General features: G+C 32.2%; 2 protein-coding genes across 2 annotated transcripts; one reads left to right on the top strand and one right to left on the bottom strand.

The window, feature by feature from the left end:
• Positions 1-778: 778 nt before the first annotated feature.
• Positions 779-7,299, bottom strand: LOC18095772 (subtilisin-like protease SBT2.2). The gene is made up of 10 exons (XM_006370416.3): positions 6,689-7,299; positions 5,885-6,038; positions 5,289-5,686; positions 5,062-5,157; positions 4,670-4,742; positions 3,897-4,179; positions 3,382-3,713; positions 3,001-3,271; positions 2,618-2,899; positions 779-1,619 (listed from the first exon to the last, which is right to left on the bottom strand). The coding sequence occupies exons 1-10, from the start codon at positions 6,913-6,915 to the stop codon at positions 1,189-1,191; spliced, it is 2,547 nt and encodes an 848-aa protein (XP_006370478.1). The 5' UTR covers positions 6,916-7,299; the 3' UTR covers positions 779-1,188.
• An 11,360-nt stretch (positions 7,300-18,659) lies between these two features.
• Positions 18,660-20,745, top strand: LOC18095771 (beta-amyrin 28-monooxygenase). Its single transcript, XM_006370415.3, has 3 exons — positions 18,660-19,772; positions 19,916-20,103; positions 20,208-20,745. Exons 1-3 carry the CDS (start codon positions 18,833-18,835, stop codon positions 20,502-20,504), a joined length of 1,425 nt encoding a protein of 474 aa, XP_006370477.3. The 5' UTR covers positions 18,660-18,832; the 3' UTR covers positions 20,505-20,745.
• Positions 20,746-21,451: the final 706 nt, after the last annotated feature.

Raw genomic sequence — 21,451 nt, 5'->3', positions numbered from 1 at the left:
AGTTATTTTCCATCTCATTTTCCATAACATAACCAAACACTGGAAAGTGTTTTCCAACTTACATTACTAAATATCGAAAAATAATTTACTTTCTTGAAATTCACTTTTCAAAAGAAAACTACTTTCCAACAAACAAACGGGACCTTAATTCAGTCAAACTATATCATTATGGACAAATCTGTTTTCCTTTCAATCTTAAGCTCTCATTTGGTCCAATCAGTTTCTATTTTCCTTGATATTTTGTAGGTTTTTTCTTTTTTATTATGTTATAATTTGCTACTCTAGTTTTACTTGTATTTTAACTAAAATTCAATCATGTTTTGATCATGTAAATTGGAACAAGTTCCTAAACAACAAAAACAGAATTTGCTTCTCGGTTTTACCAGTTTTTGAACAACAAAAACCAAACCAAACCAAAACCAATCAGTTTGAACTAGTTTCAGTTTTAAATTTTTAAAAGTAATAATATCGGTTTGGTTAATTTTTTCATGTGAAAACCAAACCAAACCAAAAATAATCACCCCTATCTACTGCCCTTCATGATGTGCACTATGATATTCAAGAACATTTTGAATTTTTTATAATGTATTATTGTAGAGAGGAAAAATCTCCCGAAATTAATTGCCCTTACAAAAGGCCATTACTTGCAAAAATGCTGTAAAGTAAGAGTTATTTCTCTAAATTGTGTTTCTCAGCCTCTTCAAAATAGTGCTAATGAGCCTGTCAAGATCTCCCATAAGACCATTCGATCACAAAATCTTAAATCGGTAAGACAAAATACAAAAAGGCCAAGAGAATTACTAATCAATCGGTGTATCTACATATGGAAAATGTTTTTACATTTACATGATACAGAATGAATCAAAAAATTTGTTATGACATCTCACAAGCAAAAGGGAATGATACAAAAAGCTAACAAAGCAGATAGCATGATACGAAGAAGGATAAAAGAAGGCCCCAGTTTCTCAATCCTCAGACGTTAGTTGTGGTATTATGTGAGACTTTGACAATGACCGACAATGGAGTGTTGAGAACACGAACCTGATCTTCAAAAAGTCCTATCGTTCCATAGCTGGAAGTAAAACTATTCATTGTCATGTCAAAGAACACACCTGCCTTTCCCCACTGGCAATAGAGAAGCAGGTCGGAGCCACTCTTATGGCCACTCCATAAGGTGCACTCCAGTCCTCAGATGTTAGTTGTGGTATTATATGTGACTTTGACAATGACTGACAATGGAATGTTGACAACATGACCCTGATCTCCAAAAAGTCCTATCCTTCCATAGCTGGCAGTAGAACTATTCATTTTCGCGTCAAAGAACACACTCAAGGTTTGCCTTTCCCCACTGGCAATACAGAAGCGGGTTGGTGCCACCTTTATGGTTACTCCATAAGGCGCACTCCAGCCAACTTTATATGTTTCACCGCCAGCAATGTTAGTCACTGATCTTTGGACTGTTTTAGACTGATATAGTTTAGCGATTGTGATGGAGGGAAGATTCAGGTCAGTGCCATTGATGGTTGAGTTATAAGACAAACAATTTTGACCTGTGTAGTTCAATACCACAGGACTAGATCCATTAATTCCACAAAGAAATGACATATAGTCATCATAACCTGCAGAAGCACGAAGTATGAAGTTAGAATGAGATGCATGAAGTTCACAAGTAAATTAATGGACCAGAGGTACCAAATGCACAACTAAAAGCCAGATTGTCTCTTGCAACAATTTAAGCAGAATTTACAATATGACACCTATCATATCAATTGTAAGAAGTTGATCTGCTTAAGGCATTCTTTTTTGTTTTACATTTCTGGGAGGATAATATGAGACATGGATTAGGGAAAGTTAAATTGATCATGCAATTGACAAGCATAAAGAGTAGGCAACAAAAGCCTAGTCACTTGCAGCAATTACATTGATTACCAATCCGGGAAATGACATTAATCCAGGACAACGTCCATCCATGTGGGTTACTGGCTTCTTTCTGAACAGCTGTAACAGTGCTGTATTTAACACTCCCTCTCATGTGGGGACCCCTCATCCTACACCTTAAATGAGGCCAACTCTATTCATGCGCAATTTGTTCTGCAGCAACCCGCTTGACATTGCACAAACACATTCTAACAAGTGGCAAACCAGAACTAGACTTAGCTAATGTGCGGCTTCCACTTACAAAATATGGTACCAGATAAAGTTCAAGGACATAAAAGAGTTCACGCTGTGGGCTACATGAGTTTGAGCATCCAAGAAATTTTTTTTAATTCAAATGAGCCCTTTACTCATAAAAAATGAACTAATTAAAATGAATATTTGGGGGAAAAAATTATAAGGGAAAAGAAAAATTTTGATACTCAGCTGTATCATTAATATTTCATACCCAACCTCATCCAAAACCTAAAATTAAGTCGATATTCTAACATGTTTATTCTCATGGAAGCAAGGACAATTTAGGTGGATAAATATTTTCTACAATGACTAGGTAACATAGGTACCATTATCAGATTTGTGTGTACTAGATAGAGTAACTCCAACATCCTAGGTAAAGGAGCACATGTAAAAATTACTAAATAACTAGTGAAAGAGTTTGTATGATACAAGTGGAATAACTTACCTGAATCAAAAATCAAACCCGGATCCAGAGCTGCAGTTGCATTTACAAAACCACTTCCCATGTCGAAAGGCGTAGCTGGAGACTGATTTATATCTGGGTTGGAATAAGCACGCTGAGCCATTATTGGCCCACCATTATTGTCATATAAAGAAGCTGTTGTGGATAGTGCAGAGGCAATTGCCGCAGGGCTGAAACTGGGAAACTTTTGCTTGATCAGCGCAGCAAGCCCGGCAATATGAGGAGCAGCCATACTCGTTCCAGACATCAATGCAAAGTTCTCACCTGGAGGGTTCGGTTGACAGAGTAAGACACCATTACCACTTGTGTAAACCTTATAACATTAAATCACAATTGGACTATTCCTACTGTATTTATATTCCTACCTTGAAATTCAACCGAGTCTGTGCCAAGTGAACTCCATGCAGCCCATATTAGATTTCCAGGAGCTATCAAATTGGGTTTCAAAATGTCAGCATCATCGAGAAAATTGTCTTCTGGATCTGGTCCTCTAGCAGAGTAAAACATAACTTTGGGAGCAGAATTAGAGTAGTTTGCTTTTAGTCCACCTAAAATGCTTGCAACAGAACCAAATCTAGTAATTTTCTTCGTAGTTTCATTTCTCTCCAAAGAAGAATTGTAGTATTGGAGTAGAACCTGCCATAAGGATCATTCAAGACTAAGATTTCATATAAGTGACAACTTTTTTTGAAGGACAAGAAAAGAAATGTCATTTGTCAGCAAATGCTAACACAAATAACCTTCACCTTCGAATCATCTGGGGATGGAATTATGATCCCAGGCACTCTCATTGGAATTGGATTAAGCTGAAAGCCAATAACAAACGGATCCATGTAGAACACAACACCAGCTGCACTGAGGTTTTTGGCTGTTGCTATAGCTTGTTTGATTGTTGAGAGTCCAAGCACAAAGCGAATTGAATAGCTGCAGATCAAGAGGTTTCCTTTGACCAAATCCTGATTGAAGTTACTAGAATCTTGACATTCACCCACATACATATCAGTAGCAACTGTTGTCTCGTTGTTCAAAGCATGAAGTGCAGAAATGAGGGTCAACATGGTATTTTTATGTGTTCCAGCTGAAGGAAAACAATGTATATTATTAGACTCTATCTCAATGAAAAGTAGAAAACCATTCGTTACAAAGCAAATGATAACATTGATTGTTGTTGTGCTTTCTGCTCTTATTTTGTTTGTTGCAAGTTCATCTGAGATTGCCTGGGCAGAGAAATTAAGAAATGGAGCAGTGATGATAAACTTACGAGCAAGCCCAACTCCATGAATGGTTACATTGTTGCCAAGTATTATAGAGTTACTGTAGGCTCTGTCATGAGAAGCTGCACCAACAGTGAAGATCCATGGACTGAAGGAAGACATGCTCTTAGGCGATGGTCCAGTATTGCCTGCTGCTTGCACAGCAAAAATGCCAGCCTTCACAGCTGAGAGCAATGCCATGTCTATGGGATTAAAAAATGTTGCAATACCAGGAGGACGCCTGTTGGGTGTGATTGATAAACTTAAAACATCAACCCCATCCTGAGCTGCCTGCAAATACATAATGGGTGATAAACATTAATACGATGACCATATGAAAAGATACGTTTAGCAATGCAATCTCCAGAAATTGTCTCATTTTTCCTCTCTCTTCTATATTTTTGCAGAGTTGAGTTGTCGACTCAATCCCAACTAGTTCAAAAGGAACCTTCTCTTGCTTGTTGTTTAGAAAAACTGCTCTACTTGGAAAGACAGAACAGTTTCCCAGGCAATTTGAACCTATAAAATCTGGCCAGAATGAGGCAAACAACAAATTGGGTGGAACTGAAGAGAAGAGGCAACAACCTTTGATTGGCTCAAATTGTCTAGACAAAGGCCAAATTCAGTCACGGTCCATGAAAGAGTGAGGCATATTGATAAACAAAAGTGTATAAATCGATCAAATGCCCCAGGTAGTTTCAAATTTCAAAGTTCTTTCGGTTTTTGAAAAGTTGTGTAACAGAATTATTTGCAGAAAACAGACCAAGTTAAATATATGTACCTGGTCTATAGCAGCAACAACATCGGCAGCGAAACCTCCAAAACTCTTGTATAATGCCTTGTAAACAGCAACACTGGAAAAGATGAAAATGCAATTAATACAAAAGTAGCGTTATTGCAGGCAAAAACTTAATGAAACTGATTTTTTCAATATATGCTTTTTAGCAAGGAATAATATCAAAAAGGTTTTTTTTTCCTATTGTTCTTGCCACAATATACCGAAAAGGAGCTCTGTAGGAAGCACTGCACTTTGATAAAAACAGGACCTACACATAATCATGGTACCTAGTGAATGCTACTGATTTTATACCTTTACTTCTACCAAGAAGTATTTGTTATTTAACATAGAAGTGTGTTCATAGAAAAAAAATGACAATAATGATTAGCAATTACTGTGCACGAGGAGCCATCCCACTGGCATTTCCAAAATGATGCCTGGCAACTATAACTGGAATCCCATGGTTTCCTGCAGCAACAGAGGCTGTATGCCTGAAAAAGAAGATAAGATTCATTAGCCGCCTCTTAAAGAACTGGATGAATACTTTACTGTGTTACATAACATGGAATCACAAGAAATGCACACAAACAGTACAATGAACATGAAATGCGCACACACTTACGTTCCATGGCCATCACCATCAAACGGTGAAGCATAGTCCTGGCTCGAATTGAAAATTCCCCTGGTAATAGCTGATGCAGCAAAATGACGAGCCCCGATGAGCTTCCTATTGCAGGAACCAGAAGGAAAATCCCGAGTAACCTCACAAATGCCTGAGAAGTGGCTAGGAACAGGATACGAGTTCAAAGATGAGTCATCAGAAAAGCTGGGATGACTTGGATCAATGCCTGTGTCAATGAAGCCGATCACGATTCCTTCACCAGCAGTTTCATATCCACCTGCTTTGGGCCAAGCCCCTTGTGGTAGACCCAAAAACTGTGGAGTATGCGTGGTTGCAGTTCTAACAGAGAAATCCAAAGCCACATTTGCCACTTCTTTCCTCCTCGAAAGCTTGTTGGCCTAAGAAATTGACCAATGTATCCAAATTAAGATTTCCAATTTTTTCCCAACTAAGAACAGAAATTCCGATCACAAAAAAAAAGAAGAAGCTTGCAGGGACTTTAAAAAAAAAAAAACCACTAGTAATAGATTAGAAGCACCACCAAACCAGCACAATTATGGTGACATAATGATGACGAATGATGATTTTGTACACACCTGTTCTGGGGTAACAAGAACAGCGAACCCATTAATCAAGTAGTGATAGCTGTACAGCTTGAGATATTTCTCCCCTCTCAACACCCTCCTCAATAATGAATCATGAACACGAGCAATGTACGAACTAGAACTCTGATTGGATCTCGAATCATTCCTAAGAACACAACAAAGTCATTCAAAAACATTATTAATTAATTACGTTTAACTCAACTTCTTCATCTTCGCCAAAAGGATTAAAACTCAAGGGAGAAACTGTTAAGGGAGAAGCATAGATTTCAAGCACAATCATTGATTCTGTTAGGTGAACTACGGACAAATGATTAAACAAAAAAACAACGTAAAATCTAGTTAAGAACTCATTAATTCACTCTATATGATCCTATCTATTCCCATCATCAATAAATGGAGGCAGTGGTCAATTCCTCATCTAGTAATGAGAGAAAAGTTCATGAAAAAAAATGTAAAACTAAAAGGGGAGAAAAATTAAGTCAAGCTTGGTAAATAAATCCTTATCCAATGAGGTATGAAACACACAAACTTGCACAATTTCCATAGAAAACCTTCAGAAAGGAACAAGAGGACCCCATTAAATGAGATTGGTATGGATTGCTAAGAAGGCAACATTAGCACATACAACAAAAAGACAAACAAAATTACCTAAATTTTCTTCACTAGACAAGAAAACAACATAAAAGTACAGCAATTTAACAAAAACAAACCATAAAATGCAACCAATTTAACTAACCAAGACAAGCCAAACACTGAAATGAAAAGAAACACAAAATGGAGCAAGAAATTTAGTACCTTGGGTTGTGAGATTGCTTTGGATTCCTAGGAACGCCATGCTTAAAAACATTAGTATTCTTTCTAAGCTCTCCATAGTAATGAGAAGCAGGAGCTTGTTTAAGAGTAACAATGTAAACAGCTGTAGTTCCATTTTCTGAACCATCATCAACTTGACACAAAGTGCCTGCTAATACCCCTAAACTAAGCACCATTACCACTAAATGCACCAAGTACACACCTCCCATTTTAAAACTTAAACGAAAAAAAAAATCTAAAACACAACAAGATGAACACAGAAACAACAAAAGCTCAACTCTTTAACAACACATGATGTGCTTTACTTTTCAAGAACCAAACTTTACTTCAAGAAACTAAAGAAACCCCACGGAAGTAAAAACCCTGATTTGGAATGATGAGGAAACAGCTTTGAAGAAGTGGAAGCAGAGAAAAACCCCATTAAGCTTCTTCCATTGGCAAAGAAGCTAAGCAAGGGTGAAATGTTAAGAGAAGAAAGAAGAGAAAGTACCCTTTTGTTAACTTTTGAGATGGAGAGAGTGTGCAGTCTAACAACGGAATTAATATAGTATAGAAAAAGAAGCTACTGTTCAGGCTTTACTTGGGGACTGTGAATATGAACGTTTTGTTTAATAAAAAGTTGGAAAAATATTGGATTGATGATGAACTGTTTCTTTTGTTTTTTTCTTCTTTTTTGGAGTTTCTGTGTTCTTTGCTGTCCTTCTGGTGGGTGGGAATTAATTTCTTGATTCCCTATACACTATTGGTCAAACTGTTAAATCTATACTTAATTAATTAATATACTTAGGTTGATACTTGAAAAATATGCTGGGAATGAATTTTCTCTACTTTAATTAAATTTAATTATAATATTAAATTTAAATTTAAATAATAAATAATAAATAAATTTAATTAATATTTTAAAAGATATTTATTTTATTTTATTTATTTTATTTTTAAATTTTTTTTTAAAGATGAGCTGATGAATATTTTAAAAAATAGTTTTAGTATTAATTTTTAATATAGGAAATCAAAAGGAGTTGACCTTTTATTTATTTTTATAAATTAAATTCTATTTAAAATTTAATTTTAATACTCAAAATAGTTCTAAGCATAAAATTTTATTAAAATCTTTAAATTGAATTTAATTTAGAAGATTCCAAGTAACCTGGAAAAAAAAAAGACTAGAATTGCAAAATTAAATTAAGTGATAATTTCTTATCCGTGGAGCAATAAGCCTAATTTTCACATTTTTAGCATCTAGTTTCACACATAGTTATACGAGGATTGATATGGAAAACAGCTTAAATTATAATGTTATTAGGTCAATTTATGGGTTATTAGATTAATATTTTTTATTAAAATAATATTATTTTATTTTTGTTAGCTTAAATCATTAAAAAAATCAACTAAATTAATTAAATTTTATAAAATTAATATTTAATTTAAATTCAACAAAAAAAAACTTAACCCAAATAAAGCTTAAAATTCTAAAATTTTCAAATTCATTCCATCAAGCTAGGCTAGGCCAGATTAAATAGCTATAAGTGATGCTCAATATTAAAATTTTGTTTGGAAATGTGATAATTTTTTATTTTTTATATATTTTTTAAAAGTATGTTTGTCTTGAAAAAATATTAAATTAATTTTTTTATTTTTTAATGATTTTGATGTATTAATAATAAAAATAAAAAAATATTTTAATATATTTTAAAAAAAATATATATTTCAACGCAATAAATCTAGATATGATAGGAAAAAAATGTCATGTACGGAGAGGATTTTTGGGGAACAGAAAATAGGGGAAAGGAATAGAGGAAGACAGAAATGAGATAGGGAAATATGGGAAAAAAGTGGGGCATATATGAAAATGATAGCAGGTGTAGGGTCAGCTTTTAATTTTTAATTTTTGGCTTCATTCTTTCTTCGTGGCTGTCCATTATTCCCAACGTTCCAATTTCACAAGTTTCTTTTGTCTTTGCCTTTGCCCGTGACACCCCTCTGTATCCTCTCAGAAATATGCAACTACGCTTTTCATGCATTGGAAAAGAAAAAGGAATAAGCCATATTTCACTTTGGTCCCTCTAAATTAAAATCTTCCAAAGTTAATTCTACTGTTTACCTAAAGTTTCAATATGAACATTTCTCGTTAAATACTTGATCATAGTTTATGAATGGTCATCTTTTCCAACTTTCTTTTTAACCTTATTCGAGGTTATCTCTCGTATGATTAATGATCTACAGCCCTGTTTGTTTTTGTATTTTAAAAGTATTTTTAAAAAAATTTAAAATTTTTTATTTTTTTCTTGTTTTTAAATTAATATTTTTTGATGTTTTTAGATCATTTTGATGTGCTTATGTCAAAAATAATTTTTTTTTTAAAAAAATATTATTTTAATACATTTTCGAGTGAAAAAACACTTTGAAAAGCAACCGCAACCACACTCAAACACGCTAGCATTGTTTTGCATAAAATTATTTATAAAAAAATTACTTTTTACTGTTATTTTTGTTTGTAAGATATTTTTTTTCAAAAATATTAAACTGTGTAAAATATTTTATGATCAATCTTTACATTTAATTCATTTGTTATAGTCAATACTATATATTAAAATACTTTATAAACATTAAACGACTCACGATATTATCCAACTATTTTAACTATTATTATTATTGTGTTATCACTTCACCACTATTATCTCCACCTTTATCTCTATCACTATTATTATTATTATTATTATTATTATCTCATCATTATTATTTTATTATCACCATATTATTCACATAATTATTTATCATATATTGTAAAATTGTGTTTTACATTTTAATTCACAAGATATTCTAGGCAGAACAAATGCCAAGCAATGGATTAGTAGAGGTAAATTGCATTGAAGGGTTGATGGAACAAACTATAGTAGAATATTCACAAATCTGATTTGAACGTTGGGAGTATAAATAAATAGTACATTCGATATAATATTAAATGCTCAATAGAATGAGAAGAAAACACAAAATATTTCTTATGATAATAAATAAACAATTGTGAATGTTTGATGTGCGGAGTGTATTTGTGGTTGTTTTTCAAAGTATTATTCATGCCGAAATGCATTAAAATGGTGTTTTTTTTTTAAATTATTTTTGAGATCAGCACATCAAAACAATCCAAAACATACAAAAAAATTAAATTTTATCAAAAAAAAAAAAAAATTGAATTTTTTGGGAACGCGGTTTGCACCGCATTCCCAAACGGAAATGTTGTAATGTGTTATTTTTTTATTTTAAAATTATTTTTTATTTTAAATTAATTTTTTATATTTTATCTTGATGTATTGATTTTAAAAATAATTTTTTTAAAAAATAATTTTTTATTTTAATATATTTTCAAACAAAATTATTTTTAAAAAAATAATCATACCGCTGAATCCTCGTTACTGAAAGGAACATGAGTGTGCAAAATTTTGGTATAGGATTCCAAATTCTACTTGTATGGAATCTAACTAGCATTGCTTTCTTTAGATGATCATAATTTTCTTTAGTAAAAGTGGTGGGTCATCATCTTCCACTCTCGAAGACCATTTTGTTAAAATATAGTCGTTAGGGGACCCTTGTGTGCCCTAAAGAGCCCGGTTCTACTATCATTAGGATCACTTTCTCTTTGATTTCAATCAATGACCGCCTCCATGTGAGTTCTTGAGAAAAAGGGTCAGCTTGACCATGCCCATGTTTTATGCGATAAAACCAAGAATTGGAAATGCAAGCCTTTTTTTTTTTTTTGCTTCCAATTAATATGAAACTCTTAAATTAATTTTATGATTTGAGCTCAAATGATTAAGAAAAAGGGTGCAAATTAATATTCCTAGCCGCTGAATTTATCCAATGTAATTTACTTGGTAAAGAAAAAATATTTGTTTTGTAGTGTGGCCCATCATTATTTGTTGTGGTTAGTGGCCTTAAAAGAGGAATAATTGGATTAATGTCGTTAATTAGAATGTCCTTTTCTATAGATAATCTCATAGCCGTTGGACCTACTAACTTGTTATTTGTAAATCTATAATGAACAGGGGTAATAAAAAAATTAAAAAACTGATTAAATTGAGAAAATAAAAAAAAATAACTGAAAAAACCGAACCGTGAAAAAACCCGATTAAACCGATTAAAATTTAAAAAAACCAACCGGTTCGGTTCGGTTTCGATTTTATAAGCTTGAAACCAAAAAAACCGAACCGAACCTAAACCGAAAAAACCCGAGCCAAACCCCAAAAAACCGAGCCAAACTGGTTTGAACCATTTTTTGTCCTAAAAAACCGAACCGAACTGAACCCGGTCGGTTTGAACCAGTTTCGGTTTTTTTTTTAATTTTGATTTGGTTTTTTTTATATAAAAACCGAACGGAACCGAAAATGATCACCCCTAGTAATGAGATGGGTTAGTTACATTTTATTTTTGTATTTAAATTATATTTAAATGTATTTGATATTAATACTTTTTAGTGTTTTTATGATAATTTTAATGTGTTGATGTTAAAAATAAAAAAAATTATTTTAATATATTTTTAAATAAAAAATACTATATTTCAAAATGCCGTTGAAAATTAAGGAAAACTGGCTAGAGATGGAAGTTGAAAAACAGCATGGGAATTAAGAATGAAGATCCCTTAGCACAATAATACAGGGAATATTGGCATATTCCTTTGTAGGGTAGAAAGCGTTGGACAATAAAGAAATTAATTATAGGATAATGTTTCATTGTAGAAACTCTGTTCATCATCTCACGTTTATAACCGTTAACTCCACTATTTATAACGAATATTTTCTTTTTTTTAAGTCCTTGATTTTTTTTTATTGCCCTTCCATTATTGAAATTTATTTATTTTTATTTTTATATTTTTTAAGTTATGTTGACATGACTTAATGTGTTGAGATTTATTTATATTTACATGTTCATGGATATTTGATGTATCATAGAATATTACTGCATAAATAGTTCACGCTATGTTGTGGAATTGTGGAATGGGTTAATTTTTATCAATGTAAAATAAATATTTATGTGATATTAATGTTTTAGAATAAGTAAAAATATATATAAGATTTTGATAATTGAAAGAGGTCACATGTATGATTCTGGTAGTGATCTGAAAAGTAAATAAAAATAAAAAAATGAATTGAGCATAAAATGGTCAAGTAAAAAAAAAAATCATAAGAATAAGGATTAAATCTTAAACATCAAAATATAATAAAAAAAAATCAAACATGCAAAATTTTTCAACGTCTTTTTTTACATAAAAAAATCTTAGATATAATCGAAAAACTTATGCACGCATCTAACTAAACAAATCAATAATCATTGCGTAAAGAAATGAAAAAATAAATCATCAACAATAAATAAAAATGAAACTGAAAAAACTAAAAGACAAATATAGATCAATATATTTAATATAGCAACACGAGTAATTTACTCAATTATATTTAATGAATTTATTAATTAAAATAAATTTATAATAGAAATCGTCATGCATAAAGTTTCTTGAATAAAATAAAAGAAAAAATATTATGTAAGGTTGCACATATTAAAAACCTCATGAAAAATTAATATATTTTTTTTAAAAATCAAATTTAACATATATATTTTTTTAAATTATAAATGAATCATACCAACCTCTTTAAAAATCAAACACATCCAATATCATTAAAAAATAATTACAATATAAAGAAACTAAATAAACAAAAAAATTCACGCAAAGGTATTAATTAAAACATAAAAAAATTATTTTAAAAAATAAATAGAAAATAAGGCATTAATTAAAAAAACTAAAAAAAAATTAAGAATTAGGTCAAAATCCGGAGATTTAAAAAAAAAAGACGTATTGCTTGTATCAGGAGACGACGTATCATCTGGGAATCCCAAAAAAATATGCGGTAAAAAAATGACGCTGTTTTGTCTTTAATTTTCCAGAAATTTTGAGCTTAAAAAACGCGTATAGAAAAGCTGCTCTTTCACTCATATTTGGCCTTAATTTCAGATCATAATTGATTTCCCAAGCAGATATAAAGCACACGTTGATAATCTTCAGCATATCACCTATCATCCAAAGGCAAGAAAGCATGTTTTTAGCCATGATTTTATCTCCACAAATCAAGCAAAAAGGGGTCGGTGGCCAGCATCTAATCAATTTTTCAGCCCGGGTTCATCTGCTCTAAAAAGGCTGGAAATCATGAAAGATTGGCAGCTATTATGGAGGAAGATTCAAGATGAAATCCTCTCCTTCAAAGGCTGAAATCATGAAAGATTGATAGCTATTATGGAGGAAGATTCAAGTTGAAATCCTCTCCTATAAATAGTGGCTAGAAGATGGCATTAATGGAGAAACCGGGGGCGACGGCCAAGAATATCAAGAATTCTGGAAATAAAAACCAGCACCATCCAGTAGCCAAAGTTTTCCTGACCATACCAGACCCAACAGCCAACAAAGCTCTCTCCCAAATCAAGCAAGCCCCCACAAAAACAAACCCCACTGTCTTCCTCAAATCACCCATCCATTCACCATCTGCAAACAAATCATGTAGCCTCCTTTTCACTATTGTTCACGGCAACTCTCAAGGTGACAGCCTCTCATTAACCCAGAATAGGAACAACAGTGGGGGAGAATTTCAGGGAACAAGACAAGGAGGATACACAAGCTTGCAGCCAACAAAGGGGCAATCCAGATCAGTCAAGGAAAAACCGTTGCTCTTGGAAAATTTAATTGTTTTTCTTGTTTTGTTTCAATCAAAGCACTGAAGGTAATTTGTTTTGTTTCCATCAAGTACGTAGAAAACATTACATTACTTGCAAGACTCTGAAGGACCAATAGCCTTTATTGGGTTTTATATCATGAAATCACTTTGGAACCCTTTCTCTGTCTTGTGTTCCCAGCTAAATTTTTTTTTGCTCAGTCTTTATAATCTCAATTGTTTTATGCGAATTATTCATGGACCAAAGACATAAGGTTTGTGTCTGTTGAAAAGGAAGATTGGGTCACTTTGGCAAGCCCATATGTTGTCTTTTGTTATTGCAGGGGGTTATGAGATGTTTGGGCTTTGACCAATTCCTTTTGCTTGGATTCTCTTGGATGAATATGGCTATAGCTCTATTAATCTTGACTAAATTCTTTGGGTTGTATCCATGGGTTTGATGTGTTCGAGTCAAGTATATACATGATCAAACAAGAATGTGAGTGTATATTTTAGTAAGGAATTTTTTTTTTTGTATATTTTTGAAATTTCTAATACCAAGTTAGTATTTATGGAGAACATGTTGAAGAAATCAAAAATGGGTTATATCTCTATTAATCTTGGCTAAATTCTTTGGGTTGTATCCATGAGTTTAATGTGTGCGAGTCAAGTATATACGTGTTCGAACAAGTGTATTTCAATAAGGATTTTTTTTGTATATTTTTGAAATTTCTAATACCGGGTTAGTATCTATGGAGAACATGTTGAAGAACTCAAATATGGGTCATAGCTTTATTAATCTTGGCTAAATTCTTTGGGTTGTATCCATGGGTTTAATGTGTGCACTGTGCAGGTCAAGTATATACATGTTTGAACAAGTGTGTATTTCAATAAGGAATTTTTTTTTGTATATTTTTGAAATTTCTAATACTGGGTTAGTATCTATGGAGAACATGTTGAAGAACTCAACAACATGAATCTCATTTCAGACTCAATTATATCAAATTGAGAGCATTAAGACATGTAAAAACAATGTTCAAACAAGATTTTAAGGTTAGATTAACACGATAATCAACCTTATATCATGATTATTTGATTTTTTGTTAAGAACAAAATGAAAGAACCGAAGATCAAATGCTTCTATTTTAAACCCCCCAGGATTCTAGATTAATGATCAAGAGCTAAAACGCATGTGTAATAGTCAACAATCGATCAAAAGGACAACTATCTTTTATTCTAGATTAACGATCAACAAGCAAGAGTTGTGTTTTTTTAACAACTTTTTTATCTAAAAAAAATATTATAACAGTTACAAATACGCTTTAATTATGTTATTTATTTTCTTATTTGTTGTTACAAGCTAACAACCTATATAAGGACCATGCATTCTTTGATTAAAGAAATAAGAACCCGAGCTAAAACTTTTTTCACTTGAACTTGCTGATGTTTCATTTCACTCATTCTTTTGTTGTTTATGCACCTCTCATTATTTTTTTAAGGAAGAATCTGTTGAATCCTAGGGGATAGTTTTTTATTGAGGAAATATCCTTAAGGACAATATCTATACACGTCTTGGACTTTATTTGTTGTTTTATTTTGTTTATGTTCTTCATTTGTGATTTTATTACCAACATAAAGACCATGGATACATACCAGATAGCCCCACCTTTACTTCAACAAGATGGTTCGTTTACATGACATTTCTAGATCCATCACTTCGGATAAAGATGTGAAGTTTATGAGTAAATTTTAGAAGAGTTTGTAGGGTAAGATGAGAACTCAACTGAATTTTATTAATACATATTATCCTCAAACAAATAGGTAGATGGAGGTGGTTAATCAAAGACTTGGCAACTTGCCGTGGAGTTTAGAGGGAGATAAGCTGAAATAGTGAGATTTGACTTTGCTGCAAGCATATAACAAATCTTGTAATCAGACTATCTATCTGAGTCCATTCGAGATCGTTTATGGAAAGAATCCTTTTGGAGTGCTGAAGTTGATGCTTGTTTCTCATATCGAAGGACTGAGTGTTTAAGTTGATGATATGGTATATTACTTGCATGGTCTTCATAAGCAGGTCACAAAGACAATCACTAGCAGTAATGCCAAGTATAAAGCCCCGGCTGATACTTATCATAAAAGAGTGGTGGCTAAGTTTGGTGATCTAGTATGGGTCATATTTACCCATGAAAAATTTCAATAGGCGACTACAACAAGAAAATTATTAGATGAAGGTTCTGAACATTTGTGTGAGGATCTAACACTACTAGATGAAGATCTGATCTATGTAAATTATATGAATGACCTAACAGTTGCTTTTATGAACTAGTAGAATATGTTTAGGTTTAAGAAGATATATAGTTGTGCTAGATCAGGTTAACACCTTAAAACTACGTTAACAAGAGATCTGACTGCTGAATCAGGCTCAAATTGTTTTAGGTGATTTTACAGAAAGTTTTCCTAAAGGAAGCCATTGTGTTACTTATTGGATTGTTGGATTTTCAGAAATTAGCCCTATAAGTTGGTGTTTGAGTAATTTATTTTTTTAGATTTTACGTTTTATTTAAATTTTTATATTATACACTTATAGGTTAAATGCAGAATCTACGTGATACAACTAAGGTTATAGAAATTAAAGATTTTAAGTATTTGAGTGAGAATTTGACACAATTAGATGGGAATTTAAACTAAATAGATTATATAAATGATTTAATAGATATTTTTATAGATAATTGGAATACATCTGCATCAAAAAATAAATAAATTATGGCCACTCTATATTGGATTAGCAACTTAAGATAAAGATATAAAAAAAAATCCAAGTATTGGGTTAATGGGTATTTAACCGAGCATATTCTTCTTCCAGAAAGTCTTTGTACATGTTTCTTACTTTCTGTTGAAATTCAGTTTAAAAATGTGAATATTGTACAGAGAAAAAAAATTTGTAAAGAAAGTACCTAAACTGTAGGCCACGGCTAAAAAATAACTACTAGTGTGAAATTTTATTAAATCATAGATCATAAGAGAGAAAATGAGTAGATATATTTCAAGCTAAATTTCTGCTATTACTTACCTTAAGAAAAGAAGGGGAAGCTCCTAATTGAGAAAACAATTTATTTTCTTCATTAATTAAACATGGAATTAAGATGTTCACTTTGGCCTTTTCTTTTATAACTTTCTCCCTTCTCTAATTGCCATATCAACATATAAACTTGTGTTCTGTCTGTGTATATATATATATATATATTAATGTGGGTGTTTGGGCTAGTTTGCACGCACCTCGACTAATCCCACAAGTCCTGAAATTAACAACCATGTAAGCTTTCAGTAGCTCTAAGATTTGTGAGACTTGAACTAGTGATCTCTAAAAAGTAAATTTAGAATCTGACCAATTGAGCTACACCCCCACATAATTAAATTATATACTTTTTTGAAATTATATGCTATGGCTTGTTTAGTACGTTATTTCCCCATCTAGAAGAGGTTTGAACTTTGAACTGCCATTTTGGGTTTACTATTATTCTTGAGCTTCCTAGCAGGTACTTTAAAAACAAAAGGAGAAAGGAGAAAGGAGAAAGGAGAAAGGTTTACACAGTAGATTATCTCTTTTAGATCTCTTTCACATTGGATTTCTAATATAATGATCAAGACTAGAATATTCTAGAGGCATGTTGAACTCCAATACAAATAAAATAAAATAAAATAAATTGTCTTGTCTTGTCTTGTCCGGTCTGGACTCATATGCCAACAACTACTTATGCAATAACAAAAATAAAAGATTATGAAATTAAATAAATGTTGGATGAATTCCTTAAAAATTATGGTTGATTAATATACTTTTAATACAATTTTGATATCGTAGAATATCTCAAATACTAATGTATAAATATAAATTCCTCCTCACTTCTACGCAAGAAAAAAAATAATATTGAAGGAATTCTTAAAAAATAAATTATTAAAAACTAGAAATATTTTAGTCCCCTTTTTTTTCATTATTTTCCTATTTATTAACCACATCAAACCTTCAATATAAAAAAGCGTCATATATAGTATATTATTAGCATTTTATTTTGCCTATGAAAACTCTACAACACTATCAGAAAATTATTAAAGATGAAATATATAATTGACATTTATGTTTAAGTTTATTTTCATCATTGTCAACTTCATTATCTTTTCTTTTTTTAATTGAATTTCGATTAATTTCATCAGCTTCATCTATTTCTTTATATCTATACGTAATTAATAATATATTTAACTTATCAATATCAACTTTAACGTAAGTATTCTGAGTAACATAAAAAATTAGATTTTTTAACTTGGTAAACGAATGATATGTATATATCAACTAATGATTTCATTTGAAATACATCATCTCCCCAATGACTTCATCATCGTTACTATCTTCAATAACTTTGACACAACTCTTACATTTAGTTTTCACAATGGATAATTAATTAAATCTATTATGATTATTTATAAACAAAGAGTGTATGTATAATATACTTGTTGGTATTATTTGGTGAAAACAAAACTGTTGTTGATGCTGCAAAGAAAAAAATGGTACGAGAGAAAACTGTCAGTTATAATACTTTTAAATTTGCTGATGGAATTGCCAATAAAATTTGATGATGAAATATTTTTGTCAACAATTCCATTGGAAAATACTGACTTGACATATTGTTGATAAAAATTTATTGATTTTTATTTTTATTTTTATTCCATACAAAATTTTTGTCAGAAATTACTAGCAAAACATATTCCATTGCTATTTCCATTAGATATTACCAATGGAATATTTTATGTCAATGATTTTGTTGTTATTTGCTAATTTTTTTTGTAGTGGAAATAATTTAAACAAAATATAAAAATCCAATAATATTAAAAATACTATAACTAAATCAAAGTTAACTAAATTAGTAAATTAGATTTGTATTTTTAGTAGATTTTTTTTAAAAAGATCTTACGTTACTTTTTTCTTCTTTGGAGAAAATTACATCTAAGTTCATCATGCACATATTAAATGAGATTCTTATTTTTTTTATAGGAATCTTGTATTATTCTCTTCTATTACTTTTTACTTATTTGGAGAAAATTATCCATAAAACTTTTATTATTGCTTTTGGCTGATTTATATTAAAAACATCTGTTAAAATAAAGGTTATTAAAACCTTTATTGATGCATATATTGTTTATAAGCTCTATTCACATAATATATAATTAAAATCAACTCTTTCAAATAAAAAAGACTCATCCTGGATTTTTTTTGTTGACATTTGACTACTCGGTCTTCGTCTTGGCAAGTAATACTTTAGACTAGCACAGTACACTTCTTTGGTTTGCCTACATAAATCTGCCATTCCATCCTGCTTCACCTCAAATCTTCACAAATTTCTCTCACAGCTACTGAACACATTCTTTAGCATCAACAATAGTCATGGAGCTAACATTTCTATTGTTATCTCTAGCTCCATTGGTCCTACTACTTGTTATTAGCATCTTTGCTTTCAAGTACTCATCCCGTAGTGCCAAAAACCTGCCACCAGGGAGCCTGGGCTGGCCTATCTTTGGCGAAACACTCGAATTCTTGTTTGGTAAGCCCGAAGAGTTTGTGTTTCACAGGATGAAGAAGTACTCTTCTGATATCTTCAAGACCAAGATTCTTGGAGAGGAGACTGTGGTGATGTGTGGTCCTGATGGACACAAATATCTCTTCACCAACGAGCAGAAACTTTTCACTGTATTTCGAACTCATTCGATGCAGAAGCTCTTTCTTTCCGATGAAGCTTCTGCTCCGATTGAAATTACACGCGAAGCTGAGTCTAAAATCATAAGATCACCTGGGTTCTTGAAGCCTGAGGCATTGGTCAGGTACTTGGGGAAAATGGACTCCATTACACAGCAGAAAATGCAAGCTTATTGGGAAGGAAAAGATGAAGTCAAGGTCTTTCCTTTCGCGAAGACACTGACTCTGTCTCTTGCCTGCCGCTTTTTCTTGGGCTCTGATGATCCTGAACGTATAGCCAGGCTTGTCAGCAATTTTGATGATGTAACCCTAGGGATGCATTCCATTCCTTTGAATTTCCCTGGAACAACTTTTTACAGGGCTAACAAGGCTGCAGCTGCAATCCGCGAGGAGCTACGATTAGTCATCAGTGAGAAAAGAGCCATTATGGCCGAAGGAGCACAGGTGCAGGATGTACTATGCCATATGATCTTGGCCACGGACCCTTCAGGCAAACACATGGCAGAAGCTGAGATTGCTGGCATGATGATGGGTTTACTAGTTGCAGGATATAGTACAGTGGCTACTGCTATGACATTCTTTATGAAATATGTTGGACAGAGGCCTGACATTTATGCTAAGATCCTAGCTGGTAAATAAATCATTCTCTTCCACGCTCTCCATTCCGATCGTTTGAGTACCTATACATATATATATGTGTGTGTGTGTGTGTGTGTGTGTGTGTGGTTTTCATGTTAATTGATCTCATCAATAGCCTGTCTTCTTGAAATCCAGAGCAAACAGAGATTGCAACAGCTAAAAAGGCAGGAGAGGTACTAGACTGGAATGACATTCAGAAGATGAAGTACTCATGGAATGTAGTCTATGAAGTGATGAGGCTCACACCTCCAATCCAGGGAACTTTCAGAGAGGCCTTGACTGATGTTACTTATGCAGGATACACCATTCCAAAGGGATGGAAAGTATGCAATCTTTCCTTTTCCTTTTCTTTTTCACAAGTTTCAAAATTCTCTAGTCTCCAAAATTAAAGTTGCTTTTTAAACCCTACTTTCGGTGACACTTGTAGATATACTGGACAGTCAGCACAACAAACAAGAATCCAAAGTACTTCCCAGATCCTGAAAAGCTTGACCCATCTAGACACGAAGACGGAAAGGCCTTTCCTCCGTTCACGTTCGTGCCTTTCGGAGCTGGACCTAGAATGTGCCCTGGAAAAGAGTATGCTCGACTAGCAATTCTGACTTTTGTTCACAACGTCGTCAAGAGGTATAAGTGGGAGGTCGTGTTTCCTGAAGAAAAGATCGTTGGTGATATGATGCCAAGTCCTGAAAAGGGACTTCCAATTCGCCTTCAATCGCACTGATGCCGAAAGGCTAGCTTGCTTCGATCTGGCTCGGGGTAATTAGGCTTTGGATTGTAGAATAAACCAGCTAGACTGGGCATGATTTTAATAAAATGTGATTTTATCCATCACCTTTCCTTGTTGGTGATCATGTCATCTTGTCACTTGTAATTCATTACGAGAACATTTCCTTGTTGCTTCTCGCCTCCTCGTACTGTATCTGCACGGTAGTCAGCAAAGACTTGAGCAAAGTTTTCATGAACAGTTAGCTTCATGTATAGCAGATTGTTAAAGGTTTAAGTTAATATGGAATTCAATATTTCAAGGAATTTGAAATTTGATCCAATAAGTAATTAATTTCTGGGTGTAGCTCAACTTGTCAGGTTATGAATTTGTTTTCTAGAGGTCACCAGTTTGAATCCCACAAATTTTTGTGGATGAATGAATTATTTTTTTATCTATTTTCATAATTATGTTAACAGATTATATCTGTTTTGGATTTTTCAGTGTTGAATTAATTTATTGATTATGTTTATCTGCCCTAAGTATTATGTTCCCAAATTGAATTGATGATCGCCTTGAGTACTTGATATATGGCTTAGAAATTTGGTTTATGGCCAAATGAGTTTCGATGATAACCATATATGAACATGCCCAGTAGCAAAAGAATAAATTGAAATCCAACCTCTCAAAATATTTCTTATTTTTCATTAAAAAATTATTATTCTTCTAAAAATATTTTAAAATTAAAAAAAAATCATCAAAAATCTAGTATCATAAAAAACCAATAACATGAAAGCAAAATCTTCCTTTTTCTACGACTTTATATCTATTTCTCTAGTGTGTGTGTGTCTATATATATATATATATATATATATATATATATATATATATTGAAAATCTTTTATATCAATTTCTGATTTATTAGTTGGTTGAATTTGAGTCTTCTTGACCGAATAGTTCATAAA

This window comes from Populus trichocarpa, chromosome 1 (assembly GCF_000002775.5).
Source record: "Populus trichocarpa isolate Nisqually-1 chromosome 1, P.trichocarpa_v4.1, whole genome shotgun sequence".
Lineage (NCBI taxonomy): Eukaryota > Viridiplantae > Streptophyta > Magnoliopsida > Malpighiales > Salicaceae > Populus > Populus trichocarpa.
Note: the sequence above shows the minus strand (reverse complement) of the source record. Positions and strands in the feature narration are given on the sequence as shown.

Excerpts from the sequence above, each read along its gene's own strand:
- LOC18095772 (XM_006370416.3), bottom strand. The coding sequence starts at position 6,915 with ATGGGAGGTGTGTACTTGGTGCATTTAGTGGTAATGGTGCTTAGTTTA. Across the intron at positions 3,272-3,381 it reads CATCCCCAGATGATTCGAAG|GTTCTACTCCAATACTACAA; the intron begins GTGAAGGTTATT and ends TCCTTATGGCAG. Across the intron at positions 1,620-2,617 it reads GGGTTTGATTTTTGATTCAG|GTTATGATGACTATATGTCA; the intron begins GTAAGTTATTCC and ends GTGCTTCTGCAG.
- LOC18095771 (XM_006370415.3), top strand. The coding sequence starts at position 18,833 with ATGGAGCTAACATTTCTATTGTTATCTCTAGCTCCATTGGTCCTACTA. Across the intron at positions 19,773-19,915 it reads TTATGCTAAGATCCTAGCTG|AGCAAACAGAGATTGCAACA; the intron begins GTAAATAAATCA and ends CTTGAAATCCAG. Across the intron at positions 20,104-20,207 it reads CCATTCCAAAGGGATGGAAA|ATATACTGGACAGTCAGCAC; the intron begins GTATGCAATCTT and ends TGACACTTGTAG.